General features: G+C 37.3%; 1 protein-coding gene across 1 annotated transcript in view; it reads right to left on the bottom strand.

The window, feature by feature from the left end:
• Nucleotides 1-2395: 2395 nt before the first annotated feature.
• Nucleotides 2396-10100, bottom strand: part of TRPM6 (transient receptor potential cation channel, subfamily M, member 6) — a gene marked incomplete at its 5' end in the record, with an annotated part of 62695 nt that continues 54990 nt past the window's right edge. Inside the window, 3 exons of the mRNA XM_010076838.1 lie at nt 2396-2517; nt 3453-3559; nt 8816-8867. Of these exons, the coding sequence (XP_010075140.1) occupies nt 2396-2517; nt 3453-3559; nt 8816-8867 (281 nt within the window). The remainder of the gene's footprint in view (nt 2518-3452; nt 3560-8815; nt 8868-10100) is intronic.

Here is a 10100-nt window from a genome sequence, read left to right as displayed (position 1 = left end):
ATGTGAATCAGCCCTTCCCAAAAAAATGCAAAAAAGATAGGTGAAGCAAAATTAATTAACCAGCAGAATCACTGGAATTTTTCAACTTAGTGCCTCTGTCCATGGAAAAAAATGGTGCTAGGATACAAATAGATAATGGAACAATTTCAAATGCCTCCTTTTCTTCTTTCATCACATTAATGCTTCACATTGAGCAAAATTAAATATCAAACATGTTTATATCAAATATATTTTAACACATATTAGTATCTTGCAAGGATCCCTGATTTGAAGGGAAGGTAATATGTACCTTGATGGGCCCTAACAAGAATGAATAAGATGAATCTACACTGAGCTCTACACTGTAAGAATTTTTACAAGTATTGCTATGAATGCAGGAGCCTCTCACTCTTGAAGGCAACAGGCAGGTTGTCAAGAAAAGATCATCTGAAGTATGATTTGTGCATATCTTCAAAACTTAAAAAGAAAAAAAATATGCTCAGGCCCAGCCTGGTGTGGAGTTTATTTATTGTATCTAATATACATGTTCAGAATTTATGGCACTGATTGAGGAAAACAACACTATTAGGGCAAGACTTAAATTGTCCTTGGCTTTAAAGACATATTTATGTGTCATTTAACTTAATTTAATTTAAAGGGATACTAACAGTTAGAGACCCTTTAGAGAAAGTTCTGTCTTTAAAGTATATATGTATGCATGTAAGTACATATCTCCCTAAAGCCAAACTTTAAGATTATAATCACAGGAACAGAACTACTACCTTGCCAGCAAAGGGATCAAAATCCATCATCATTCTGTAGAGGTGCAATTAAATAATCTCTTTCAGTGATAAACTAAGCCTTCTGATACATTGAATTGCTCCCCAAAAAAGCCAAACAGAAGCACATTTTTTTGTAAAATGAATAGTATAATCTAATAAGGAGAAAGGTGGGGGTTTTCCACAAAAATAATCTTATAAAAATATTTTTAAAAAGATAAAAAGCAAGAACAATCTCTTCAGGATGCTCTCTTGAACTGAAGGCATCTCAGCTGAACATAGTATAGGTGATTACTTCAATGCCATCATCAATATCATAATCAATATAAAAACTGGGAACACATAACTTTCATTTCCTATGTGTACATAGAGGTCTTCTAAATATATCAAATGAACGATAGATCATAACAAATAGCTGCCTAACACATTAAAATTTACTATCAGCTGTGGTGGAATTATGATTTTGTTTCTTATTCAAGTATAAAGTTTTCTGTTGACTTACACTTCAACGTTAGGTATTTCTACTCAATACAAAAGTACAAAGTTGCTTTAATGATAGGTGTGATCTGCAATACAACACTAATTGTATTAGAGATGTTTCTGCTGAGCACTTCACTTCAAACTTTATTCTGTAAAAATCATATTGTACTTAATTAATTTTTGTGTTTTGTGAACTCCTACTGAAATCAGATGACATCAATAGAAACAGATGCAAAAGCACACATATAATTGCATCACTGTTAAGCAAAAGTCCTACGTACAAGCTTGACATCAACAACAAGAAGTTAAATACCAAATGCAACACTATTCTTTGTGATTTGTAAAATCTTGGTTGCCTATTACAACTTTAAAACATTCTGAAGCTAAATATAAAGAAAGGCAGGTCCTCGTTAAAAGCTGTATTACGTTCAAGGTTATTCTTTATGTTTATACTAAGATTATAAATTTATCAATTTCATCAACTCAAAATGAGAAAGGTCAGTGATTCTTGTGGATCCAATAACCTAACCTTTCATTGTTCAACTTGTTCATTGTACATCAAAAGAATTGAAGGTGAAGCTCTCACTAAATTTTTCAGTCTACCTACTATATCTGTGACTATTGTTTAAACCACTAATTAATTACTCATACATTCTTGGTTTGTCTCAACAATAAAGAGAAAGTAATAATTCTGCATTTTCCTGGAGAGCCTTCTATGCTCAGGGAAACGTGAGCATGGGGCTGACTCAGCTCTGCCTCTGAAAATGAATGATTTGCACGTGTATACACTCAGCTATTTAGTAAAGAGCAGAGAGAGAAACATAAAATCACTCTTCCTTGGAAATATGCTTGTCACAGTCATTTTCCTAAGAAAGCACACTTCAGAGCCATAATCTACATTTCAAAAAAAAAAAAACCATCCAGCTCTGGGGTGACCTGTACCTGGCAATTTACTGAACTGTACCAGAAAGACCAGCCCAAGAGCATGTAAGGGGAGTAAATAAATTTTTTTTATTCCTTGCCTACAAGTTCTGTCAAGGGCCAACAGACACTACACTCGGACACCTGCATTTTGTTCTTTTGGACTGACCCGTGCCAGTGATAAGGGGCAGGTTTTCAAGCACACAAACACAGGGGCTCTGCTTACAGTCACTGCTTCACAGCCGTGTGTCATACTCCAAAGGCTCATCTGCATCATCAGCTCCTCTGGTGCTTGTCTCCATTTCTGTTCCAAGGGCTGGACCAACCCTTGCCAATGTGTAGTCACTTCTTCTCAAATCTGTGGCAAGAAAATAAATTCAACGATGCAGCCAAATAAATGCTTGAAAAGCACATACACCCCAGGTAGTGTCCTACCCAGTGACTGGTGGCAGTCTGTTAGCTATTTCCAGGAGGAAGAAAATCTGCAACATGGCAAATCAGAGCAAGGGAGATGAGAGCCCTGGGTGGACCCAAAATGGTGTGAGCTGATAGGAATGAACCTTCTCTGGCTATACTCATTCGGCTGATTTTCCCCTCCATTACCTCTAGCTGCCACAGAAACAAATAATCAAAAACAGTAACACTGCAGTTTCTGTTTCAGAATTGAACAGCAATTATTACTCCAGGTAGGCACTGAAAGGAAGGAGCATTCCCCTAGAAAAAAATAGGTGGATGGTAATTTATCCAGAATAGCAATCTGTTTTGCCTTTGAGTCTTTTAAATGTGCCCTACATCAAACAGAAGCAAACTGTATCAAATCTAACCTGAACAACAGGCAATCCAACTAAGCAGAAGTAAGGACTGTAGTGTATAGAACCCTATCCCAGGGCCAGGAAACCTCCAGGGAGTTTCCTCCAGCTAATGGATTGCCAAGTTTTAGATTGTTACTCTTTCTCATTCTAAAAATTATTACTGACATTATCTGTAGTGATGACCCTGGAAAAATGAGCTACCATTTTGCAAAGCAAAGGAAACAATTCAATGGGTAGAACTTGTTCATGCCAAATGCAAATTGGCTGTTGATAGGCTCCAACCCTTACATGGTTGCTGTGCAAAAGAGCAAGGTAGAAGACCAATATTCTCATAGGTGCCTTTGTACAGAGAGAGCGTGCCTACTATAATCTTCCAGCTCAACAGAATTTTGGTTCTTTTCTTTACAGCACACCCAGGCCTTTACTTCCTTGCACTTAAAAAGTTATCTATAGATTAAAAATTAATCTTCACTTTGCATACCAGGAAGTTTCAGCCTCCTGCAGCAAGAGTTACAATGATGCTTTGTGATGAAGTTTCTTATTGCACCTTCTCCTAGGTTTGCTGGTCCAAATACCATCTTTCCAGATCTAAAAGAAATATTATTAAACAATCAATGAACTCAAAATAAAGCCATTGTAGGGGAGGGAGATGATGATGTATTCTATTTTTTAAATCAGAGATAAGTTAGCCATTTGTAGAAATACAATCAAAGCTTAGCATACTTCACAAGTTTCTTATCTCTTGGGACAAGAAAACTGCCACTTCTGGTAAAATGTTAGCCTACATATACTCCACACTACTTTTCCTTACTGATGCATCTCAGAGATGCTCTAAAGGGAGACAGGACAGACCCAGCAGTTCCTACTATAATGCTCAAAGAAAATTTGAGCACAGCGACATTTAGACAACATATTGTCAGAATCTGAATAACTCTGTTACAGCCACCACTCATTCTCATCAAGCAAATGGTTTGATTCTAGTTTTGATGGTAGGCACTTGGGAACAAACCAGAGCCAGCAAGGACTTACTTTTACCTTGTTTAAGAACAGAAAGCAAAAAGCAAGCAGCTCCAGTCACATCAATATGCAGCACAGAAAGAAAACACTGTACACTGCTGACAAGCAAGGCTTTAAAATTTATTGGCTTCTTCCTATGCTCATTTCCATGTGTCTACACTCTGGCCAATTCAGCAAAGTTACTTGGTGATCCATTTGCAGAAGTGTATTGCATAATCTGAATTAAGCTGACAAAATTACAAACAGAAGCAAGATATATCCATACATATATTAGAAGTACAGATTATTATAACAGATTCTTAATGTAGTCTGAAAGATCAGTATTCATCAATTTTAATATTGCTCCACCATTATTCTCAAGAATTCTAGACATCACAGAACATGGTGCACAAAAAAACACTTGCAAAAAAACATTATGAATGCTAGTATTTTATTTTAACTATATGCAGAGTGGAAGCAACACATTTTCAAACCTAAAATCAATTGCAACTCTGAGAAGCTATAGAAAAAGACTTTAACTTCCTCCAATCTATGTGTAATGTACACTAACAAAATATATTCTCTCTAAAGAAAGCAGTTTTCAACTATGACACTCCTCTTTCACACAGGAGAAAGGCAAAGATTAACCAGAACTACTAGAGAAGGCTTGGTATCTCTCATTTCTGGTAGATACAAAAGACTATCTGTCTCCTGGATCATCTGAAGGACTCATCTAATCAGTCTTTACTGCAAATTAGTACATCAAACATGCCAAGAAGTGAAATATTATTTAAGTGCCATATACATACTTTAAATGACATGATGCTATATAGCCATTTCTATCCCTTGGCATAATCTGCTGAAATGGCAGTAAGAATAGAACATACCTAAGTGTTTGCTTAGGCAGGCATAGGAAATTGAGAAGACCTCACTAATTCCAAGCATGCAGAACCACTTTGCTACTTCCTTGGCTCTGTTACTCTATGCAAAGTGCAGCAAATAGCACAAGACAGACTGATAATTTTCTCACGCTCCAAGCACTGGCAAAGGTTCAAGAGGAATACTGCTTTTAAATTTGGAAAACTATTTCAAGAAACATGGGGATAAATCAGGGAAAATAACAAGAATGACCAGTAGTCTAGAAATCATGACACACATTAAAAGATTAGGGGGTAGCCGAAAAAGAAAAAAAAAAAAAAAAGAAAAAAGAAGTTGAAGGAGAAGATGGTGACTATCTTGGAGCTGTTGAAATTTTTTTCTCTATGTGGACAGTAGACAGGACCAGAAAGAAATGTTTCAAGAAGGTAATCAGACACAATTTTTCAGACAGTAATGACAGCAAACGATTGAAAACACATGCTCTGAGAAGTTTTTAAGGTCATCCTTGGAAGACCTTAAGATGTGTCTGTACAAGACCTGTAAAGCCAGGAATGACCCGGTGCAGAAGAAGACGCAGATGAACTCTTCAGGTCCCTTCTAACCCTACAAATATTTTATAAACAAGGTCACTCTCCTGGTTATTCAAGGTCTGATTTTGTCTCCAAGGAGAGAAAAATACTGAGCCCAGCTTTCCTGTTTCCCAAGCAGGTACATTAATGTGAGCTAATGGGCTTAAAAAACCAAAATATGCTCCTCCTTTTGCACAGAACCTTACCTAACGGTTATGCTCCATTAATGCCTGCTAGACTGTACCGGAGTGGTCCTGGCCAGCAGGCAGATAACAGAGACTGTACTGATGCAAAGATTGCTCCTTATAGTCCAAAGCTACCAGTGCTCAAAGCAGACAATGAGACATTTACAGGGCTTTACTGATGGAAGATAAAGGACTGTGGGGGGCTTCATGGCAAGAGAAGCTTTCCAGGGGGTTGTCCAAGTCATTTATTCGGTCTTTTTTTGCAGATTTACCTTTCAGTCCACCTGCTTCAGTTATACAAGTTTCTACAGCAGAGGTTCAGTTCATGCACATGTTTTGTCTAGTGGCAGCAAATTAATTGTAAATTGTTTGGCTGGAAGTGCACAGCTTGGTAAAATTCAACAGATTTGTTCTTCAAAACACATGCTAATGAGCAGCTTCAGAGAACACAGTCTCTACTCCTTACTAAAACCTTCATCCCATCACTATCTGCTTGAGAGCTTTCAAAACGGAGAGCAAGAGACCTAGCAACTCTGACTCCTTGTTTTCACATTTGCAATTAGATTTGTGACAGCCAGCGCCCTTTTCTCACCTCTCTCAGCAGGCCTAAGGCATCAGTTCTTTCCAATTTGAAACTCAGCCCACTATTTTCCTCATCTCTGAAACTGCTCTACACACACTCTGCATCTAGTGTCTGTGAAAGCGTTACCCATGTGGACTTTGTTGTGGTTTTGGCAAGTAGTACGTGCTAAAAAGAGCATCCAGAGTACTGTTTATGAGGCAATTCTTATGGTTTGGGCAGTACAGGGGTCTGCACCATGTCACGACCTTGCTGCTATGCCTCGATTACTTCTGCTTTTAAAGTAAATATTTTTGTGAACATTATAGCCATACCAGTTTATCACTTCATACATCCTTTGTAGTGCACATGGCCAGATCTTCAATTGATGTTAAATATCGATGAACTTACACTGATTTACATCATCTCAGGATCTGACTGAGATGTCACGGTATCAGGTATACTTTCCAAATAGATCTGTTATTTTTATGTTGGTACCATATATAAAACCAAGACACAACACACTATCAAAGAGCTAGTCACATTTTGCCATTACAAAGACCATTTCAAGACAGCATGCAAGAAGCATGAAAGAAAAGACTCATTACAAGATAATGACATGAGCCACTAAATCAATGGAATTAAAGAAGCAAAACATAAATAATTTAACCATAAGCAGTGCTAAAATTTGAATCAGCCCCATGAGTCAGATGCCATCTATTTTCTCCCAGGCTTCTAAGAGAACGTGAGCTCAAAGCAACTCTTGAGTTCTTGAGTATCTTACTTACAAATGAAAACTTAAAACAGATCTTGCTACTGCCAGAAATGTTTCTCTTGTGAGTAAATGAAGGTTAGAGCAAAGACAGTGTTTTTACATTGTTGTTGTTATTACTGTTTTAGAAACTGTTGCTTAGAATTGGGTGTCTGCTAGCTGCTTACAGAATCCATCCATGGTTTCACTGCTTTATTCCTTTAGATCCCTGAATCAAAACAATACAGTTTCACAACATTCTCTTCTGAAGATTTCCCTGAACATAAGGAAATCAAGCTGGTTTTGATTAATTTATCAACACTTGCTCTTTAACTAGGACTGTTTTGCAGATGATAAAAACCAAAACAACAAAAGTTCTGAAAATAAGATCTCCATGATCAAATTTTAGTAAGCATGACAAAACTATTTAATAACAAAAATAATCCAGAAGGACACTAACAAACATACGCTTCAAGGTAATGTACATAAGTATTATTCCTATTTTAAAGAGGATAAGCTGAGTTGCCATGTGAAGTACTGTGGTCAATGACTGACACAGCCTTCACTAACAGCTATTACAGTTTATGCTACCATTGATAGAAAAAATCCTCTTGAACAGTAACAAACCAGACTTCTATAGATCTGTAGCAAACCTTAGAAAAGGTTTGCTTGCTAAAATCTAGTGAACAACTACAGGACTGACCTCCCTGTCTCTCTATCCTAAGATATCCTTGTGCTTCTGTCACAGTCCTATGACCTACTTAGGGCAAAGATTTTGTCACTGTGAGGTGCCCAGCATATTTTCGATGTTGCTTTCAAAATAAATGTTATATGGCAAACACACCTACATTCATAATTAAACATTCATACAACATTAATACAGTCATTTTTTACTAATCTTATTAATGAAATATTAATAATGGTCCTAGAAGTAAAAGCCTGCTTCCAAAATTAACTTGTTCTGAGTTCTGGGCAAGTCATCTGATATCCCTATAGTTAATCGCCCTTTGTATAAAATCAGACTATACATACTTATGTCTTCCTTCCTTCCTTCTCCTGAGACACCCCTTCAATCAGATGATATGAGCTGAGCAAGAGGGAGACAAGCTAAGCACAAAACAGTGAAAGTGCAGGGATGCCAGGGCACAGCTGGAGAGATGTGTAGGTTTAGGAAGACTCCCCAGAGGAGAGGACCCTGCAGGGGAGCAACCATCAATACCACTGCTTCTCCTCTCACTAGTGAGGAGCAGAATGGGAGAATGACCATGATTATGATTCTGAAATTTGATGCATGAAGGCAGACTGCTACTTCTGTGTAATCTCTCTAGTTTTTGTAACTTTCCACACGTTATTTACCATCTCCATATCACAGCTCTGAGATTGTAACATGCAGCATGCTTAAATGCACCACTAGGACCTAACAGAAAGATCAGAGATCCAGAGGCCCTCTCCTCATCCTCCTAAGCTGTTGTGGCCCGATAAACTCCATGAAACTGTGCCCCACCAGGCAGGGAAAACTGGACTGCCACATTTAAGTTACCGATGACCTCCTTTGGTACAAATTTGTGAAGAGACTTATAGGGTCTTCCATCTCCTGTTCCTGCTTTCCCTGCACAGCCCCGGAAAACTCCTGCACTCCCAGCACAGCACAAAGATTCTCACCATCTTTCATGCTTCGCTCAGCACATGTTGATGAGCTGGGACACATACAGGCCCTGAGGTCCACAGTCCTCTAAAGCACAGCAGAGCATGTAATCTCTCCATTGCCATCATACCTTCATTTAACCCAAACATCATGCAAAAAATATTTAAATCTCTCATGCAAAACATAAAAAAAACCCTAAGTACACAGACTGTTGGCAGAACATCTGAAGTGAATGATAGTTTCATCAGAAAGAAACCTACTTTTTGTCTTCAGGTTTAATCACAGACGGATCTGTAAGGTTTTCCCCAACACCTACAAAAAAAACCAACAGTGTTACAAAGGAAGGTAGTCATTATTTCATGATCTGGCACTCAGCAAAAATGTAATTATCCATTTTCTTTGTAGATCATGAAATGTCATCGTTAAAGTCATCATGAGTTAAAAAGAAAATGCTATTAATATAAAAATATGTTAAGTATTGGCAAACATACAGAGTTCTTATTACAGTCCTGACTTCAGCTGCTTTGAGGTTTATTTATATGTAGACAGAAGGCTTATGCAAATGCACTAAATATTATGCTAAAGCTCAACTAACTAAGCAAAATATGACCAACCATTAGACTTCTATTTAAGTTGGAGTAAAGGTATTAATCAGATGTAGATCTTACTGATATCAATAGATCTACTCTCAGATACACACTCTCTTCAAGGTAACAAACACAACAAGCCACAACTTCATTACTTGCAAATGCTTCAATCTGTTATCCCTTTTTAATTTTGGGGCCATAGAAGCATATTAAATAAATAATTTCAATATGATACCTGAATGCTGATACCTATGTTGCAGCTTTCCTCAAACTGATGACCTACTACCTTTTTACCAAAAAGCTCTTTTTTTATATCTGAGGAAATCGTTCTGCTTTTACACTAATGAAAAAAAGTCTATGATCATGTGATATGCAATTATTTTTATTTCAATAGGCCACTGATGGCGAGTTTATATTCTGCAATGAAAACTGTTAAAGACAATGAAAATAGCATACTGTGACTGAAATACCCCAAATTGCAATTAAGGTAATTTCAGTTGATGCAAATTAGACAAAATGTGGTATGTAGAGATGGCCTAGGTATTATATACTAAATTGTGATACAGATTAATCCTATTAGAATTACAAGGGGAGCAGCCATCTGACTTTTCCTGAACTCCAGATTAGAGAACTACAGGATAAACACGGGGCCAAAACTAGAGCAGATTTCAGTTTGTTTGAGATGGAAACTGAAGCTCCAGTCTTTATGAGATTTACATAGATGTTTAAATTCTCCATGTTTGAGCGAACACAGCTGGTCTGGAACTGTTGAGAGTTGTATAATAAATCGAGGCAAACTTCAGAAAAATTCTAGTAGGCTATGATGAACACACACTTACTCTTTCTATAATTTTTCATGTGCAGCTAAAACCAGGTGAAGGCAAGGATGGAATTATAGGTTTATTTTGCATAATAAGCATGTCTTTTTGTAATTCACAGCTTCTGGATGCTGTAAAAT

This window comes from Pterocles gutturalis, unplaced genomic scaffold, assembly GCF_000699245.1.
Source record: "Pterocles gutturalis isolate BGI_N339 unplaced genomic scaffold, ASM69924v1 scaffold5758, whole genome shotgun sequence".
In the NCBI taxonomy this organism is placed as follows: Eukaryota; Metazoa; Chordata; class Aves; order Pterocliformes; family Pteroclidae; genus Pterocles; species Pterocles gutturalis.
The sequence above is the reverse complement of the archived record's forward strand: the minus strand, read 5'-3'. Positions and strand labels throughout refer to the sequence as shown.